At 47.7% G+C, this 20,826-nt stretch overlaps 1 protein-coding gene across 4 annotated transcripts in view; it reads left to right on the forward strand.

Annotated features, from left to right (window-relative positions):
- Positions 1-20,826, forward strand: part of LOC126536512 (uncharacterized) — a 155,576-nt gene that overhangs the window by 92,577 nt on the left and 42,173 nt on the right. Inside the window, exon 1 of one of the 4 annotated variants that reach the window (XM_050183517.3) lies at positions 7,205-7,994. The exons of the other annotated variants lie outside the window; for them this stretch is intronic. Coding sequence (XP_050039474.1) covers positions 7,945-7,994 — 50 coding nt within the window. The 5' untranslated portion in view covers positions 7,205-7,944. Of the gene's footprint in view, positions 1-7,204; positions 7,995-20,826 lie in introns of those variants that run through there. 4 annotated transcript variants of the gene reach the window in all.

The raw sequence follows: 20,826 nt of genomic DNA on the forward strand, positions 1-20,826 counted from the left end.
GGGAGGTGCGCAAGCAGTGTGTCAGCATGGTCCTCCATGGCTGCAACGAGGGTGAACTGTACACGCAGCGTGGCGTCTGTTAGTGGTCCGGCTTCGGACTCCGTATGCCAGCCGTTACATGCAGTATTGAAGTGCTGAAATGTCCTACTCTCTGCACGTGTAGGATGCCAGCCGCTTCATGCTGTATTGAACTGCAGAAATGTCCTGTCCTCTGCACGTATAGGGACATGGAAGACGACTGGCCTTTGCGTCGCATCTTCGTTTCCCGGCCGCTGAGGCCGCATTCCGACGCGGCCTCGATTGAAGTCCCCGTAGTCGGTGCGCATTAAACAGTCGCACGCTGTCCAAAATGATTTCAGAGACTCCCGCTACGGCGTTCCTGGGTGTATTTCTGGTACCTTAAACATCAATCAATCAATCAATCAATCAATCAATCAATCAATCAATCAATCAATCAATCAATCAATCAATCAATCAATCAATCAATCAATCAATCAATCAATCAATCAATCAATCAATCAATCAATCAATGCTGTCTTAATGAAAAACTGGGTGACCATTAGCGCGTATATCTCATTCAGTGTGAGGAACAGGAACTGCTTCGTTCGCCAAATTGTCACTGCAACGTTATGACTTCTGTATAATTATTCGATGCATACAAGATTCCGCAAGGACTCAGGATATGCGGTTCAGACTGGACCAATGTGTGCGCTGAGGCTCCAGACGGGTGTGAGTCACACCGAGCGGCGCTGCCGCGTGCCTCCATCCTGATCTTCAGTGTTGTGACTCTCTCCCTGTAGTTGAACGCAGCTGCTGCGTGTACATAGCGATATATATTCCAGTCCACACATGTGTTCGCCTTGCGTCAACGGGCCCGCGTTCACGTACATGCACTGTTCGTGAGTCATCGCGGGGGCCCCAGCCCGCTCACAGGCGCGGTATAAAAAGTGATTGGCGGCAGGACGCGTTTGTATAGGGTCTCTCCTCCCGCTTCACTTTTGCGTGTCTACCCGGCGCTGTGTATACTGTAGAGTAAAACGATCGATCCGCAGCGTTCCTGGCGTGCCGATGCACGTGCTCGCGATATTTGCGTAGGGGTCACGTGCGGCTAACAATGCTGGCTAACACGTGCCCGCGTAACACATAGGTCCTTCGTTTAATGCACCGTATACACAGGCCAGACCAGTCAGTTGAAAGTCGAAAGCTGGCCTGTGTGCGGCGCCTGTTGGATGCAGAGTGATGATGGTGTGTTGTTGGGTGGGTATTAACATATCGTGCCAAACGCGCGGAAATATGAATAAAATAAAATAAAATAAAATAAAGAACTGAACTGTGAATACCAGCTAGTGGGATGCTTCGCCAAGGCGCACTGAAGTGAAACAAAATTTCGAATATTGCATGCAGCACGCCCTTCTGTACGGGGAACATGCAAGTGTACCTAGAAGGAACAGCTGGAGATATGGTTTGTCTACTGTCGCCAACGAGTATCGGTCTTTTAGCCGTTAGGCGAACGCCTTGTGTCGTGAAACAGCTACAGAGACAAGTGCGAGCGTCACCTGATAAGCTGTCTCCCGTCACCTTCAAAATGTAATAGAGTTGGATGGAGGACCTTTTAATCCATACACTCGCTAGCTGCATGGTGCAGCTATTCACATGTGAAGAGTCGGCGTATAGACCGAACGCCTTTGCAAGCAAATGTACCGCCTGGCATACGAAGCTACGTGCGTGCTTCTTGTGTTGTAATCGGGAGCTTGGCTTCAGCAACTCGCTTGGTTCCGTGATCCCATTATGTATATGTGGCCTTTGCATTTCCTTTAATCTCACTTTTTTTTTTTTTCGTTTTGGCGCTTGCAGCGCTCGACAGTGCAGCATGCGGCTATTATTATTATTACTTTTTCATCACGTATTATGCGCGCAGTTGCACGCATATTATTTTCGGTCATCTGTAGCGTATTTGTTGGCTATAGGGCGTGATGCGGGCACAAAGGCAAAGCGCATATGAGAAACGACCGTTCATTGACAAAGGTTTGTTACCATTGAACATGTCGTTTTCCCAAAGAACTATGGAGTAATGAATTATTTGCATCTATGTAGAATCTTTTACTTCTCCCCGTTTCTCTACCCCCGCCCTCCTTTTCTTTCCCCCTTCACATTTTTTTCCACACTACTTCATTGTTCACGTTTTTTCGTTGCGTGTGGAGGTATGCGTCATAACATTGCATGCGTATAGGGCTTCTTTCTTTCTAAATACTCTGACACGTCATCGCTCAGCGATGGCTTTGGAAGCACTTAATCCGTTGGTGCGCGGGTTATTAACCCCTCCGCTCTCGATCTCCTTTTCTGTTTGTTGTCGTTGCTCGTTTCACGCCGAATCAGTGCGTCAGTGCGTTGTATGCTCGCAGTTGCAGGAAACGTGCGAGTGAGTTCATGGTTATCTTAAAACCAAACGCTGGTACTCCGCACAACCTCTCCACTTCGCGCCGTGTATACACAGTGCGCAATTAAGATAGAGAACTTCTGATTTGAGTTTAAGAGAAAGCTTTAGCTCGGGCCCAACTCTGGCGCGTCCTATTCAAATACATGTAAAACGCAAGAACGTTTTTCTGAGATAACCCCTGGACCGATTCTAATGAAATTTGATACATTCGAGAGAGAAAGTTAAATTCCAGTGACTGTTGCTAGTGGAATTTCTATTTAGGGCTCGATCTTCGTAAAAAAAGATTTTCAAAAATGTGAAAGTTCGAAAAAAAAAATGGGAGCACGAAGTTTACAAATTAGTAGCTCTGCATCAAGAACAGATATCGCGGTTCTGTAAACGGCATCCATTAGATCATTCAAAGCGGACAAAGTTGATATGTCAATTTATAGCTTACGTGATTTCGTTACGCTGTGTGCAAGAGGTCTGCAAAAGCTGTATTTCCATATGAAATATTTTGAGATTTATTTGTAAGATACCAATTTTGTCCGCTTTAGATGTCCGCTTTAGATGTAGTATTAGATGCAATTCGCATAATTGTGATATCATTTTTCCTTGCTAAGTTACGGAGTTGTAAACTTGATAGTTTAGTTTTCTGAAAAGTTTTGATTTTTGACAGTTTTTAATAAAGAATTGACGACCTAAATAAAAAATTCGAAACCAACAGTCACTAGACACTAAGTTTTTCTTATAAATGCAACCACCCTCGTCAAATTTGGTGCAGTGGTTGCTGAGAAAAACGAATTCTCCTTTTACATGTATTTAGATAGGGGCACCCGAGCTAAAGCTTCCTCTTAAGTGTATGCAATTTATCTTGTTCCCTCGCTGAAATAAAGGGAATTCAATTAATGTATTCCACAGCAAGGAGCTATATGTCAAATACGGCCCTTAGTGGAATTATGATGTTTTTTTTTCAATTTCAGTTTATTCTTTTCGTTTACGTCACAGAATATTACACAAATAGTGCCTTTGTATATATATATCATTTTGCGGGAATCCCTATAGTTAGATAGATAGTGGCCCCTCTGGTGTAGATGCAGGATGTACGTGGCTCAATATTGGTCGGGCATGTCGGAAAGCTTCCAGGAGCATGTTTAAGCGACGCGTCAAATCCGCGAGCGGTGATATATGAATGAAATTCTAAGGATCTTTAATATGACGTTCAGGGATGCTCTCCTGGACACCGCCAGATTCTGCCGCATTGTCGAACTGGCCACCTGTGTCGGCTCTTATTGGCCCACGGGTTCGCTACAGTCTCTCTGATGGCTTACAGCGCTGCGGTGAGGCTGTGGCGCGCAGCACAGGCTCCACTCGAGATCTGCGGGAGGAGAGCCCTGCTCGGCCGATGAGGGGTCGCGAGGAGGAAGGTGTCTGTTGGAAAAAAGAAGAAGAGAGCGATAGAGGAGGCTGCGAACGGTGTTTTACGCTTGATGAAGCAAAGCACTGCCGGCCAGAACCCATGCATGCAGAGAATGAAATCGCGTCTGCAACGCCATGCAGGACGCTGCCTTTGCGAGGATATTTCTTTGCTTTTTCGCTGAGCTAAGCACGAATATGGCCAAGAACGATATATATGAGTGCACAGGTTACTCCTACACTGCCGTATTATAGCGGCGCCACATTCGACTGCGGCGTCGGCCCGTCGTGGCAGTCGGCTCTTACTCGTATAGCGGGTTCGATACCCTGGCGCACCGTGAGGCACCGTGACTGTGCAAGAGTACCGCTCGCGTACTGGTATTTCAGCGTCCGTCCAGGACCACGCCAAATGTCAAAATTAATACGGAGCCCCTCACTCTGCCTTGCCTACTCCCCCCCCCCCCCCCCCACTCCTCCCGCAGCACTGTTACATATTTCACGTATTATTATTGTTATTAATTCGTTCCCGTTGCGGCACACCGTCCGGGAACGACACTCTCACGCTGAGAAGCCGCGTAGGCGACCGCAGGCTTCTCTCTCGTCAGCGCCGCACGACTTCTGTTTGCGGGAGGCGTTAGTTCTCCTTTTCATTCCAGCGCTTCGTGGCGTGTTGCTCGTGGTCGCGTGCCGCCCTCGCCGCGCTAGCGCCGTTCTCGCCCCTCGACTAATTGGCCGGCGTCTCCACTCCTGTCTCTCTCTCTCTCTCTCTCTCTCTCTCTCTCTCTCTCTCTCTCTCGTTTCCTTCGCAAGTCGCCTCCGTCACGGGCCGACACGTCTCTCACGAAACGCGTGACGGCGGGACAGCCGCGGGGCGCGCCTTGGATGCTGTTGCGGCGGGATGCGAGACGCGTGTGCATGGTGCGGGGATCCGTACTACTACGACTACTACTATATATATATACACACACACACACACACACTTCTCCGAATGTGTCGTCGGTGGGGCCGCTTGCACTGGCAGACTATACACGCCATTACGTATGCCGACCATATTCTGCTACACCGCCTATCACCGGCGATCGAGGGAAAGCACCGCGCAAATCGCCGGAAATCTGATCCCGTGTTCGGATAACGCCGTCAGAGCAGGCATCGGCCAAATTTATGGCATCGAACACTACATCAGGGGCGGGCAACTTGCTAATTAAGAACGGTCCTCAAAATCGAAACTGAACTTCGGGAATTCAGATTCAACCTGGGATAAGCTCCTGAATGTTTAAGGATAAAAGAACAGTGATGAAGAAGAAAGGAAGAAGTGAGGTTACTTAAGGACGCAGGGGCAGTTAACGAGTGGCGTACGGCGGACGAGGAAGCAGTAATGTCGCCTTTACGCGTAACCGATTCGCGACAACCGCACCTGCCTGCCGTTCCACGTCATAGAGCGAGCCCTCATTAGCGATAATAGCGACGTCGGAGAGCGCGCTGGCGCTTATACCTTGATGCCCTTTAAATGCCTTCACTTGCCTGGTCGAGAGTTTCGTCCCAGCAATGAAACAACGCAAATAGACGGAACAGAAAGCAAGTTGTTGCGCTGTTGTGCCCCCCCCCCCCCCCCCCCCCTACCCCGTCTTTTCTTCCCGTGCATTCCTTGGCGTCTTCCGGCGCAAGAGTGTAAGGCATACCGAGTGGGCGCACGCAGCCTGCAGGGACGATTCTTCCGTTTCCGCCCCTTCCGCACACGCAGGCGTCGTGTACGCGCCATCCTGCATGCGCGTACGTGTCATCCGATCTGCGTCGCACTCTATCTCCGTTATTTTTTTTACTTCTTTTTCTTCTATCGCCTCCCTTACGTCGCTCTTTCTGTAGAATTCATTCCCTCGCCGTCGCGCGCGCTTCTATCAGCCGCCGGCTTCGCGTGTCGTTACTCACGTGACCCTGTCTCCGCGTCAGCCGTGCGTATACATTCAGGGTGTTTCAGCGAACACTTTCGATAGTTCAAAAAAAAAAAAAAAAAAAAAATGCCTGCGGCAGATAGCACAATTCTAGTCCATGAGCTGGTCTGCTCGAAAAGGCGGACATTACTTGCAAAAAAATAAAATAAAAAAGTAAACAACAATAAAGTTGAAATGCATAATTGACTAATTAACAAGAATTCAGCAATTAGGTTTTTAACTAATTTATCTCAGGGCACATATTGCAATTTACAAATTCTAGCGGGCGAGATTGCAAGGCATGTTCACTCGGAAAAGAATTGTGTGGATTACACCATGTACGAGACGTGCGCCGTCAAACTTGCGGTAAAAATGCGCTGTCGTCCCACTTACTTTCTTGGCAAAACGTCCTCTTATGCATTCAAGCACAAAAGTAACTGGAACGACTATGCATTTCTCCGCGAAGTTCGAGAATTAATATATCGAAATTGGTGTCATCCTGAGAATTCGTTCCAACTGAATCCGCCTTGCGAACTCCCCAAGTAGAATTTGCAAGTTGCTATATAAGGTAACTAGATGAAAACTTAGTTAGTGAAATCTGGTTAATTAGTCGATTATGCATTTCAATTCTTAGTGCAAGTAATGTTCGCATCTTCGAGTAGACCAACTCATGAACTAGAATTGATATCTGCCACAGGCAACGGCAACTTAAAAAAATATATTGAAAGCGTTCGCTGAAACACCCGGTATATAGTCGACTTTCCCACTAGCACGACGACTTTGTCGCAGAACTTGTGATGCCTGTTTTCCGCCGCTGCGACAGAGAATGAAAGCACAAAGGACAAATATAGGCATCGAAAACGCTTACAACCGCGCCCATATCATCTGCGTTGATTTTTTTCATAGACGTTTATATACACACACACGGGCCCGCCAACCTGCCATTTTACACGCACGCAGCGCGCCTGGGAGCAAGTCCCGCGTGCTGTGCCGCTGCGCTCAGCTGTTTTGTATCCTTCACTCCTCGCGACCGGTGTCTGGGTCTCTTCCTCTCTCGCCCCCCTCCCCCGTTCTCTCCCTTTCCCTTAATAATGCACGTCGTCGATACTTCTCACTTTGTTTGTCTGCCTCTGTCTTCCTTTGTGCCTCCTATCGAATAATCATTCCCCCCCCCCGCGTTGGATACAGTAGGGTCTACTAGTCACTGCGGTACACTAGTATACAGGAGCGTCATCCTTCGTCGTCGCCATTTTTCCTCTTGTTCCTTTCCTCGTCGTACAGCTCGTAATAGCTCGTTCTCCCATCAGAGGGCGCCGCCGTTCGAGTGTTCCCGTTGCTGTCATTCTCTTTCGTTTGCACCGGTTAAACAAAATAGCAAATAAAGAAGGAAGAGAAAGAGACACAGAGAGAGAGGCGGTGTCTGTCGTTTAAAGTAAGGCGTCCTGCTGTCACGTCGCTGAGTTCGCGCTGGCAGCGGCAGCGATAAGATACCTCTCTACTTTGCGCCCTCCGACACCGCCGCCGCCGCCGGCCTTCGATACGACGTCGACCGCCGATACAAAACATCGACTGCGTGTTCGCTATATTTGCGCCCGTGCTCTTGTGGGCCGTTCAGTGCCGCGTCGAGCAGCATCCGTGGTCGCCACCCGAGTACGTCATTTCAGAGTTGCCGTGGCGACGTCGAAGCCGTTGTCACTCTCCCGTGCCCGTTGCGTGCCTATATACAGCTGATGTGCGTATACAGCAGATCGTCCTTCTGCTCCCTTGCCGCTCATCATCGCTGCGGCTCAGCGCTGAGGACTCGCTCATCGCCGTAGTCGGGGAACCATCGTCGTCGATTCGTTGCTGCACAGTGACGGGCTGCTGCCGGACTTCGCCGTGTTCGTCGTTTCAGAACGGGCGGAAGAGCGGCAAGCGAATCTATTGCTTTCTATTTTATATAATTGTAGTCGCTCCAATAGGATATTGTACGTGTTTCGTACTGTGCACCAAGTCCCGGAAAACAGCGGACTGAGTAGTGACTAAAAGTACGCCGTTCGTGCGCCACCTGACAGTTGCCCCGTTGGGGCACGATTGCCGGTGTCTCTGGTCCGATTGCGTTGGCCTTCTGGACCCATCCGCCGTTCCGTCTGGTGCGTCCGTGATTGTGTGTTTCCGTGTGAAGACGATCGAGGCAGAAGAACGATGCCGGCGTTTACGAGAGCCCTGGCCGTACTTCTCTACAACAAAATTCGGTAAATGGAATTTTTTTTTTCCTTTGCTCAGCCGTTGTCACGCGACATGGCCTGTCGTGCAGCTAGGATATAGTGCGTATAAAATGAAATTTTGAGTCAATAGATGTGGACTGTTTAGACTGCATTTCGGATATGTGAAGTCCCCAGAATTCATCTAGTATATGAAGTATAACAGTGGTCTGCAGACTTCGTTTGAATATATATTGGGCCATGGGCTGTGTACAGAGAGTCTATGGGGAATTTTATGAGACGGCGTCAGTTGCGATGCTGCGAGTGTGACCTATACACTCGACTACAGTGAAACGACGCATTTCCCCGGTTTATACAGAGTTCCCGCTATCAGACGTCGGATCTGATATGATGCCTTCCTTCTAAACCCTTGTGTATGGGCTCAATGAATGCCTTAAAGGGACACTAAAGTGAAAAGGATTTCTTCTGCATCAGTAAATCACTGTTCTACAACACCAAAAACACCACTTTTACAACGATAAGACGTTTGGTAAGCCAGAAAAAGAGCAAGAACGAAATACGGTTGGCGACGCCTACTTAAGTTCCCGCACCTGGGGGCTGTGACGTCTTGGATTTTGAAGGCATCTTCTAGGGCCTACTAATTATATATAGCGGCACAGATTGACTACATTGTGTTCTAAAGGAACCAAACATTAAACATGGCAAGTTTTTGGAACCTTTATTCAGCCAACGCGGCCCAAATGCGAAAACATACTTTGGAATCCCTGACGTCACGCTGACGTACCCGGCGCTGGGGTTTCGGCGCGAAATTCAAATACTGATACTTGGACCTTCATTTTCTCATCTAATAATCAAACTATCTTTTTTTAAATGACTGCCTGCAGGCTTCTCAAACAGTGCTTCATTAGTCTAAACTGATTTATTGCTTCACTTTAGTGTCCCTTTAACGATGGTATATACTGTATAAATGTGTGAAGTTTCTATCGCGGCTGTAGCAGTTGCTCGCGGCGTCGACTTCAAGCCAGCTATAGGAGATGATATTCAGAATAGAGCACTCAGGAAAATGTTTTTTTGATTCTAAAACATCTCATCTTTCTCCACTGCGGCTTTCTCCGTGGTTGTGTGCAGCTGCCGCCATGATTAACGAGAGCAGTTAATTTCAGGCGGCTTAACTTGACAAACGCGAGCTCTAAGCAGTCCTGGAGATCAAATGCTTTCGAAACATTCAAGGCACGCCAACCTGAGATCTCCAGCACCCTCAGCAGCAGATGCAAAAAGGCTCTGGAGGCGTGTTCGAGTTAAAAATGACGGAGTCTGTACGTGTCTATTCTGGAAAACGAGTCAGTGAAAAAGTGGCGCGAGTGCGAAGGTGAAAGTGCATGCATGTTTGTGCAGTAGTTTGCATTCGAAGAATGCTTAGAACTATGAGGGACCATCCCCGATCTATATTCCTAGCGCAAGGCGATGTCTACCAGTGACACGTTTACGGGTACTTATATACCAGCGGTATTATGGAGGGGGGTAGACACTCGCATTTTCTTGCAGACGAGTCGCTTTTATCCATGCTTACATTAGTACGTGCTACAAAAAAAAATGAAAAAAAAAAACCGGGTCTTCAAGGGATGACTTCTCCCCAGAGACGTCCCTCAGAAATAATGCGCTCGGGCGAGGCCATGGCGCGGCAGCGGCTCGCGTTTTGTGTGCAGTGGGTCGCGGAGCAGTCGCTCGCTTTCTTTCGGATTAGATGCCGCCATGTCTCCTGCAGCGTCCGTATCGCTGTACAGAATTGTTTGCTATAGCAGACATCGTCTTCGTACGTACTCGAAGTGGTTGGTTGGGCTGAGCAAACGCAGGTTTATGTGCAGGTTTTACGAGACAGACGCGAAGGCTTCTGCCGCGCGACGAAGTGCGGCAAACAACGGCTCAACGTAATGTCTCCCGAAGAAACAAAGAAAGAAAAAAAAGAAAGAAAAGAGGGAAATGGCCGTACATGCCCATTGTTTAGCCATACCATAGCGTGGAAAAATTCTGGGAACACTACCGGCGCGTACTGTATACCTCCGCTATAGTCGCGCACATCCCTTCCTTGTTTCGTTATCCGTTTCTTGCTTGTTTGTTTGCTTCGTGGGCGCAGCGAATCATTTCATGCGCGCACTGCAGTCTGCGACAATCGAGACAGCTTAATCCGTTGCGTGTCCGTCGCGAGATGCATTATGCACGGCTCTGCCGGTGACAGTGACGGATGTCGGCTGCTCAGATTGGACACATATAGAAGCTCTATCAGGAAGAATGAATAGTCAGCCGCGGAATGCGCGCCATACGGCATGCATTGGAGTCGGGCTAGTGCATGGGCGCCGCTTGTGTGGTGCCGTGTGTGCCGGGTTCTACGCGATTGGCTAGAGTTCACAGTACGTTGCCCTGTACGAGAGCCATGTGCCGGGACTCCATACAGCGGGCCTTTTTTGTTGTTGTTTTTCTACCTTTTTTGAAACGTTCAAAGTCAGACAAATTCTCCTTGATACCCGACATTGCGCTTCTCACGAGGCGCTTCCAAGAATGCAATCATTGTTTTGTTACACGAGTGCTCTGCTTGTGGTGGTACATTGTTACGTGGGGAACTTGGAAAGTCTGCTTAATGCCTCTTGAAAAAAAAAATTAAAAATCCGAATGTGTCTCAGGGAAAAATAAGAGTTGATCAGAGGTGATCGCAGAAGGGGAGAAAAACCTCAGCCTGTAACAGAGGGCTGAGGCTTCTTTCCCTTTACAGCTCATTTTTGGTAAAATGCAAGCTGTACTTGTCGTTTGCGCGTCGCGCTATTTATTACAAATATGACTTTCTCCTCGGAGTCGCCATCTATGTCGACACAGTTTTGCAATCAATGTTTGCGCTTATCACGGCATGTGAAAAAAAGTTACGTTTAAAGTTATCTTTTGTTTAGCTTTACATCTAGCCAACACTATCCTGGTCACACCTTATACGGCTTCATATCATATTGACCGCAAATAAAGACGGGGACAGCGGAAGAGAACAAAAAAAGAAAAGAAAATTGCCGTCCGTGTTGTTTTTGTGTTCTCTTTCGCTCTCCCCGTCTTTATTTGCGGTCACTATGATGCGCAGTAAACACCAACTAGGCCAAACTGAAATTCTTCTGACACTTATACGGCTTCAGTGAAAAACAGTGGGCTCCATCACCACCGAAATGGTTTCGCAAAATAGCGCGACTTTCCATTCCTCAAGTCTTTACTGCGAGTTTTCACTCATGTTTCCATCGTCTTTCTCTTTCGTAAGACCAGGATCTCCCTCAGCAAGCGAACTGGTTTTCGTGAACTTCTTCAGTCATAGTTGAACAGCGACGACCTTTTGGAACTTTTGTAGCTTGTCCGAACGCTTTGAAGTTGATTTGGAGCTGTTCTAACTGCGGCAATAACGCCACTTGGAACAACTCATTTTGCAAGCTTGATGCGCGTAGTCGTAGTACGTGGGCTTCATCGTGTGCTATACTAATGTGTCCTCTCTTGAACCAAACAAAAACACTCCTGGGTGTTTCTCTGTGTAAAGATACTTGATTACCGAAGTGAAGTGTGTGCTATACTAATGTGTCCTCTCTTGAACCAAACAAAAACACTCCTGGGTGTTTCTCTGTGTAAAGATACTTGATTACCGAAGTGAACGTCAATTGACGTTCACTATAGTGTGAACTATAGTGTATCTCTACAAGAAAAGTAGAAAGGTACCTATTAAGAAAGGGGTCAGGCAAGGAGATGCAATTGCTCCATTATTATTCACGGCATGCTTGGGAGAAGTATTCAAGCTATTAAACTTAGAAGGCTTAGGAGTGAGGATCAACGGCGAATATCTCAGCAACTTTCGGTTTGCAGATGACATTGTCCTGTTCCGCAACACGTCACGCGCAAACCCAGCTCCACAAGATATCGACTGTATTAGTTAAAATTTGCATGGTATATGGCAAGCACACGTGCGTTGGACCCTGCGCCAAAAGTGTCTGCTGCTGCGCCAAATCGGCTTTTTGCCTGCGTCAGGGCATGGGGTTGGAGTGCATACGGCAGGCATTGCCAGATCCTGACTGGGAGCTTATCACTATCATAGAAAAGAAAGGTGCTCTACATATGGAGAAGAAACGTGGAGGTTGACAAATAAGCTCGAGAATATGTTATGGACCGCGCAAAGAGCGATGGAACGAAAAATGTTCCTCATAACGCTAAGAGACAGGAAGAGAGCGGTGTGGATCAGAGAGCAAATGGGGATAGCTGACATTCTGATAAACATTAAGATAAAAAAAATGGAGCTGGACTGGCCATGTAATGCGCAGGATGGATAACCGGTGGACCATTAGGGTTATGCTGAATGGGGTGCCCAAGAGAAGGCAAGCGCAGCCGAGGACGGCAGAAAACTAGGTTGGGTGATGAAATTAGGAAATTCACAGGCACTAGTTGGAATCGGCTGGCGCAGGACAGGGGTAATTGGAGATCGCAGGGAGGGGCCTTCGTCCTGCAGTGAACATAAAATAGGCTGCTGCTGATGATGATGATGTAGGAGGACGCCAGCTGTTTGTGTCGCTTATTTTGAGTGAAGGAGTTTTTCGAGACCTACGCCTCTAACATGTTTAGAATGGAACCCCAGTGTTCGAACACCTCTATTGGATACTGGTTTTTCTATCTTTTAAATATGTTTAAGAGTTAGAAAGCGTTAATGTCTTCGTTCAGCCCGAAATCGAGCAATCGCGTTCGCCCATCTCTGAGCATAAAATTCACAGGTGCGCGAACGTTAATTTGTTTCCACCGATCTCTTTTGACATATGCTTCCAACCCAGCTGTATTTAATAATGTTATTTAATGCTGTTTTAACAACTGTATTTAATGAAATCTTGAAGCGCGAGGCTGTACCTATACAGCTTTTGATAGAGGTGCCGCAGTGAGGGACCGTGAATTAATTTGCCGCACTTTGTGATTTAATTTTTTTTTTTGCGATACACCTGCGTTAGAGTGGAGCCGCCGTGACTGCGAAGCCAATCGGCAGCACAATTAATGTCGTAGTCGCAGAGTTGTATTGGGCAGTTAACGCGAATGTATAGTACCTGACGTCTCGCTTCGAGTCGCCGCAATATAGGTGCAAACAGTTTTGTTTTGTCGTACGCCGGCCGCGTGTCGGTGCGTTTGTGCATCGTTTGTGTACACGTGTATCTGAGCGCGCTTTATGCGGGCATGGACCCGTGGCTGCGCCCCCGATTTATGTAGCGCGCAGATGTCCGCACCAAATGCCCGGGGCTGTGCGCAACACGTGTACAACGTGTGGGTCGGCCGTCGGATGCCTGTATATGTATACCTGTACAATACCTGCGCTTACCTAGACTGAGACTCTGCTGTATGGGTTGTTTTATTTTGTCATTAGCAGAATTGTTAAAGGTTACCCGTGGCATATGTAGCCCAGTACAACCTATTGAGCTAGATTACTCTCGGAGGCAGACAATATTTTCATAAACACACAAAAAAAGAATCAAATTCAGTATTTGATTAATTAACAGGATTTTGTTAATTAACTTTGATTATAACTACTTCACGGCACATGTATGTATTGCAATCTACAAATTGCCGATGGTGGCTTCTGATGTCATCTCCACTTAAAACGAATTCTGAGGAGTGCACCAAATTCGAGATATGCGTTCCAGTGCATTGGTGTCCCAGTAATTTTCGAGGTTCAGTGCACAAAACGCCGTTTTGTTAAAAAGGAAAGTAAATGGAACATCAGTGCACTTTTTACCCAAACAATTTGACTGCGCCCATCTCAACACACGTGCTGTAGTTTCACAATTCGTCCTTGGTTTATGTGTCTTGTGAATTTAGGGGCTTCAATTCGTGTATTTCAATATGTGCGCTAACGTAATTAGTTAACAGTGTTAGTGAAATTTTGTGAATTAGTCAGTTATGCATATTGATTAACTGTGTAAGTAATGTGTGCCTCTAGGAGTAATCCAGCTCAATGAATATGTTTGTGCTTTATGCCAAAGGGGCGAATAAAAAAAAAAAAACAAATTCTGTTAACGTTAAAATAAAACATCCGATATACTGCCATGCAATCCCACTTTCTTTCTTTCTCTCTCTTTCCATTCTGCCCCATCGAAATGCGGCCGCCTTAGCCGGGATTCGAACCCGTCGACCTCGTGCTCGGCGGCAGAACGCCACAGACGCTGAGCCACGTTCCACGACGGGTCTCGAAACGTGCTGAAATATATACTGAAATGGGTAATGGCACTCAACGCGATTACTGCGATTGCCCACACTTCCTATTGTGAATATAATAAAAAAAGAAAATTCATTCTTGCGATTAGCTACCTAGACACGGCGATTCACCGGGAAGACAATTCCCGCCTCTGGTAGAATGCAGTCCCCCTGAAAAGGCGGTGCAGCGCTATTTGTCAGCGGTGCAAAACTTCAAAAACGAAGCATGTAAAAAAAAAAAAGGGTATTGCACAGTCTGTGCAGACGAAACTGTAGCGCGGGATTGCTGGAATAAGAGCTTTCCATTAATTTTTTTTTTTTTTTTTACTGACCTAACAGAGTTCACCTCTTGAAAAATGGGGCACGCGTGCATATACAGCTGGTGGCTCACTTTAGAAAAATGTTGCTTCGTTGCAAAACTTGTTTTTCTTTTTTCTTTTTAAAGACATTCTGCAAAGGCCTTACCGCAACCGTTCCTGACTTCATTGCTTATCGCGTACCCCATCGCCTTAGAAGCTGGAGCTTTCTTTGCAAAGAAGCAGTAGCTTTAATAGCATTTTCTTACATATATATGAAACTTGATCCCGCATGAATATATACACCGACACATGATGTCCTCATAGGCGAGTCGTTTGGGCGTGTGTGCTTGGAGAAAATTGCCGGTAGAAATGCAGCAGGTGTAGGGCCAAGGAAATGCTAAAACTTGCGCCTCATGAACCATCACCTACCCAGATAACGGAAGCTGTACGAGCTTTGAACAGTAACATCACGCAGTGAGGTCAACAGCCTATCTGTCTCATAGAGTAATCCTTTTCTTTTTTTCTAAAGTGTTGCTCTCAATATATATGAGCGCAAGGTCGTCCTGGAGATGACGTTACAGACACAACGCTCAGGCCCCGTGCTCATGTTTGCTTGTTACATTATGATCCTTTTAAGGAAAGCCTCTTAGATGTGCCCTACACGTGCGTGTAAACTTTGAAGGCGACTAGGAAAGTTTAGCACGAAGGGTGGTCCGTGCTTGAGGAGTGCTTTCCTGCTGGCTTGTCTGCGCGGGTTTGGAACTAGCTGGAACAAAATGTTGGCTTCTTTCCAGGGTGCGCGCGGTTTGCTCTCAGCAATTCGCAAATTTTGGCGTTCGGTAGCACCGATCCCTGACCATTGACGCATTGTTCTATGTATGATCTGAGCTCCGCTACTCATACTGCATATATATATATATATATATATATATATATATATATATATATATATATATATATATATATATATAATAGAGAGACAATCTATCGATCACTTTATCGACCACTCAACCAATATGCGAACCTCTTGTTGCGGGCACGTGCCTTCTGGACCGTCGGCTCTCTGTGGGAGGGCGCGTGTGGATACAAAACAATGGAACTTGTTTCTTTCGAACACTGATAAGACACCGTTCTTTCGTGTGTTGACCGGTCCACGCGGGACCGGTCAACATCGACGTACTGACCACAGGCGGAACCAACCGGTTACACTTCTACGCCTCCCTCCCGCCCCATCCCGGGCTACTCTCTCTCTCTCTCTCTCTCTCTCTCTCTCTCTCTCTCTCTCTCTCTCTCTCACACACACACACACACACACTTGTTTTTTTTTTTTTTTTTTGCCATCCAGGCGTTTGTCTTAGGTGACTTTCTATCATCGCTTCTTACTATACAACAGGTGCTACTTACGGGTCGCTAAACCATGCGTGTTCGGTTGACCCTCCTTCCAGGTCCAGAGGAGGCGACCCTATAGAGGCGATGAGCATACCTGATTACTGTAGCAGCAGCTAGAACAATAAAGTGGGCGTAAAATGAAAATGTGGCCCCCCTAAGTCGTGCTTTGCACATTTGTGGACGCTGCGCGACTTATTTTCATCAGTTACGTTTCGTAGAGGCAATGCCATACGCACACGCGCGCGCGGCAAGAGATACACGGACGTTAAGCTGAGGTTCTCCTGCATACCGCTTTGTTGACCGACGTACCTCAGTTTCATTTAGCGGAGTATCGTTAACACACTACTGCTTTGTTGAAGGGTCTACCACATTTGGCAGGAAGTTCGGTCGACACGTCAGCGATAGTGAAGGCGTACTTTTTTTTTCGTCGCAGTGTCAAAGCAAGATTTATTAACTCTGTATTCACGAGGACTCGTTAAAAATTGTTCTAAGCGTCACCCTACCATATCTGACCATCTTTCGACCGAGTCTGCATCACCTTGGAATGAAAATATGTAACTTTGACGTATTTACTGTGAGTCCATCATAATTACTGGCTCAGCGGAGCGATAGCGCTGTGCTGCTATAGACGCGTTGTCCTCTGTACTATTCGGATGAATTCGTAAGTAATAAATATAAAATCAGTTATCCCTATTTTTCTTCCCCTGGTACATTGGCTCACGATTAGCGTATTTACTTATTGTATAATTACCCAGCAGGTAATACAGAACTGTGCCGTAGTCTGTGTGTAGAAAAAAGAAAACGCTTTGTGCTGTTTCCTTAAGCCTCGGCGGGCGCTTGAGGGCTGCAGCTGTTGCGCGCTTTGCGAGAATTAAAAGGAAGCGAAAACGCACTTGGCCTGTTTTGCGTTTTCTTTTCTTCAATCTTACGGCTACGTGTACTATCGGACCGGAACATATTTTTCTTTTGCTTTCTTTTTTTAAAAAGAACCAGAACACTCATGCTTGTGCTCGCCAGTTTCGGAACAACTGGTGTATTTTGCGCGCTCCGCCGTGATGCGTGTAATGCCCAGCGAACATCGACCAAACGGTTGTTCTCGGATGTAGTGTCACGCATAAGGAGGTAATATTTATCGCATGAAAGTGTGTTCGCGTCCCGTAGCGTCTGTTTCGCTTTCTACTCCCGGTCCCGATAGCATGTGCGCTGAGTGTCTCTGTGCAGCTCTGTCGTCACGCGAGACTCATCGGGACATCCGTCTTATTCCTTTACGACGCCGTCGAGGAAGCGCACATCATTCACTATCTTCGTCACGACATTTTGACATGTGCTTTCATACGGAGTCGGTGAGTCATGTTGTCGGAGGGGCCCGCACGCGGGCTGAGCAGGCGGGTATTGAAATTCGCTGGCTTCAGGGCTGGCGTTCCAGGCGGTCGATTTACGTTCGAGGTAAACCTCGAGGTCGAAAAAAAGAAATGCTATGGTTAAGTTTGTCCGTTTGTCCTGGCTATCGACAGCACGTTCCAGAAATTTTCAAGAAAGCCTTATTACGCGACTTATAGTTGAACGTATTCTGTGCCATATCGTGTTCCCAAAAGGTTTCTCGCAAAATGATGTGCACGATTTGACGACGGCCTAATGGTGTCCCCTACTTTCGCCTATCTTAGCGGGTAAAAACAGCTCTAATGCACGCGTAGTAGATACATAGCGTTCATTTTCCTCGTATGACGCTCTAAAATAAAGCAATGCCAACGTACATCTGATACCTCGCTACCAATTAAACAATGATGCGCATCAAACATGCCCCAAGGCAAGTCTTCGTCGTAATAAAGGGAAAATAATAGTGAGTGAGACCTCGTGAGTTGGCCCTTTCGTGAGACCTCGTGGCGTGCAGAGAAGCGTGCTTGCGGTATTTTAACTTTACCCTCTAGCTTTTGCGATGTTCGGGCTCACGACGTCCGCTGGGTTCGATCCCCCGGCCTGACGCATCAAAGAAATTACGCAGCTGTGCCATCGGCAGGGGGGGAGGGGGAGGGGGGGGGTTAGCATCGTAACTTCGTTTGAGCAACCGAACGTAGCGGTTTCGCGTCGTCCGCGCGGAATATCTGTTGTGACGTTTTACTATACACCGGAGCGTCACCCATCCAGCCGAGTGCCTTCCTTGCCCCATATTGCTATACACTGCGTGACGCAATATTACGTGGCTAGGCCAGACCAGTTCTCTGAGCGGTCGAGAACGACCAGCTGTGAAGATGCCGTAAGTGCGGAAATATTTATGGTGTGCAGCCGGGGTTATCCGCTTAATGAAGGTGAAAGACCGCTTTTCGGTGGGTTCTGACGACTCGAAAGATTCGATCTCCACAGTGCACTGTGCCAGTGTCTGTCGTTTTGTCTTCTCTATTTCCGTCCATTGTATTCGACTCTCTCGCTGCGCCTCTGAAACCGAGTGGGTGCGGTGACAGTTCCGCGACAGCGAAAGTTGCACGGAAGCTGGTCTACGTCGTTCCTCCGCAGAGTCATCACACTCTCTCGTCTCGGAGCTACCGCTGTCACCAACGTTGCTTAACTATAGGAGGAATCGGCGTGCGGCCACCATTGAGGGGGCGCGACTACACCGCTTCGCTGAATCCTTATCGGCGCTAGCGTCGCTCGACGCACAACACATATGGCTTCCCGGGGAAGCCGCGCTTGAGTTCTTGGGGCCGAAGGTTGATTAAATAATTACTACTAATTATTTAATTAGGTGAAATGCAAAAAAAAAAAAATAATCTGAGTGTCTTCAAGCGACGGCAAACAACATCGCCGTGGTTCTGTCCAGCCACGTGGCATTTGCACATTTTTACATCTTGGTGCGTGATAGCTGGGACGCCCTGATATATAGTCACCTGGTTACGACGTGCGCGTCCCTACATGCGCGGTGCGAAAAGCCCGTGGCGCGCAGGCTGCAGTAACACGTACGCGGTTCGCTCGCACGTCCGAGACCCCGGTGCGAAGTGAAGTGTTCGGTTATACAGCTTGGTGCATTACATTTCCGCAATACCATGGAGGCGGCCTTTATCGAGAGCTTCGTGCTGTTGTTCGGGCGATTATTTGCACGTCCGCGCAGCCCTTTGCGTATGCCCTATCGTGTTGTGCCGCCGGGAGGTGTTTTATCGCCGCTGTTTACTTCTGAACCTCTACACTGGCTGGCTCCCTTTATTTCCAGTATGCGGGAGTCGTATACGCGGGAGCAGAGCTATATAGACGGTTCTGTTATGGAACTGGTTCTAACGCTCTCTCTCTTTCCCCCTCGATCCACTCATGTAGTGTTTACGTCACCGTACAAGGAGTTTCACCGAACACTTTCAAAACTATCTAAAGGTTGTTTGTGGCAGATAGCACAATTCTAGTTCATGAGCTGGTCTACTCGAAGAGGCGGCCATTACTTGCAGAAAGAATTGAAATGCATGATCGACAAATTAACAAAGATTCACTGATTAACTTTTAAGATAATTATCTTATGGACTATATTGCAATTTACAAATTATAGCGCTGGAGTTCGCAAGGCGGATCCACTCGGAAGGAATTCTCGGGATGACACCAGTTTCGAGATATTAATTCACGAACTTTGCGGAGAAATGCACTGGCGTTCCAGTTACTTTCTTAACAGAACGTCGCTTTATGCATTCAAGCACAGAAGTAACTGGAATGCCAATGCATTTCTCCGCAAAGTTAGTGTCTTGCAATTGCAGTTTGTCATTTCATCCCTTCAAGGCCCGTTTAGAGCTTTGAGATCTTTTCCTCCTTACTGTCCGGGGTATTTCACTGTTCACAGCGAGTGAAGCTGAGGTTGATCGCGTTTTGCCCGTTTAGGGCAGAGAAAAGCATCTCTTGCAAAGTGCTACGGCAGCGGGAAAAAAAATGCAGTAGAAAAGTCGTAGTCATAGACAAACTCCAAAATCAGAATTGCATGCAGTGTGTACACCAAACAGGAAGTAGTACACCAAACAGCGCAGGAAGTAGCGATCGCGATGGCCCTCACAGACCAGGAATGCGAAGTCGTACTAAGCGACTCGCAAACGGCAGTAAAGAATTACGCCGAAGGTAAAATTTCCAAGGAAGCCCTGTCCATTCTGGCCAAAGCGGGCAGATCCAAAACCGCTAGCTCGAGAATCATATGGTTCCCCGCGCACGTCACCACGGAAGGCGACGCGCTCCCGAACCTAAACGAGACGGCGTACCGGACGGCGCGAGACATGACCCGCCGCGCCGAAAAGGGCAACGCCTCTCGCACGATAGCGAACACTCCTCGCACAGAACGGGACAGGCTCACCAGATACAACGACATAACCAGTGCATATCTAAACGCCAGAAGGATATACCAACCGCCGAGTCCCAAATTGAACAGGAGGCAGGCCGTCGCCTGGAGACAACTCCAGACGAACACCTTGCCTAATCCATTCCGTCTGAAACGTATCTTCCCAGATAAGCATCAGGACGACACGTGCAAATTGTGCCAGGAAGGACCAGCAACACTCAAACACATGCTGTGGGAGTGCAATGTAGTTATAGTAAGGATGGCAGTTGCTCCGGAGACCCTGTCGTCGAGGTGGGCCGCCGCTCTGCGCAGCTCAGACCTCGGAATCCAGACGTGGATAGTCCAGCAAACCCGTGAGGCGGCGTTGAGGCAGGGCCTTGACGTTCCCCCGTGGGAGACCTGAGCCCGGGCCGCGTTAAACCTTGCCGGACGTACACGAAAGTTGTATCCATCCATCCAAAAGGCTTGGGTACGTGTGTAATCAGGGGCGAGAGGAGGGTATATATACATCACGGCGACATACCTTAACGCATGCGTCGATATAAGAGGTACGTAATAAGTGACTAAGCTTAAACGCCCCCAAGGTTACAGATCCACGGGCTATGAGTAACGTAATATAGTTGATGGGCGCTGCGAGTTAAAA

The sequence above is a fragment of the Dermacentor andersoni genome, chromosome 4 (assembly GCF_023375885.2).
Source record: "Dermacentor andersoni chromosome 4, qqDerAnde1_hic_scaffold, whole genome shotgun sequence".
Taxonomy (NCBI): domain Eukaryota; kingdom Metazoa; phylum Arthropoda; class Arachnida; order Ixodida; family Ixodidae; genus Dermacentor; species Dermacentor andersoni.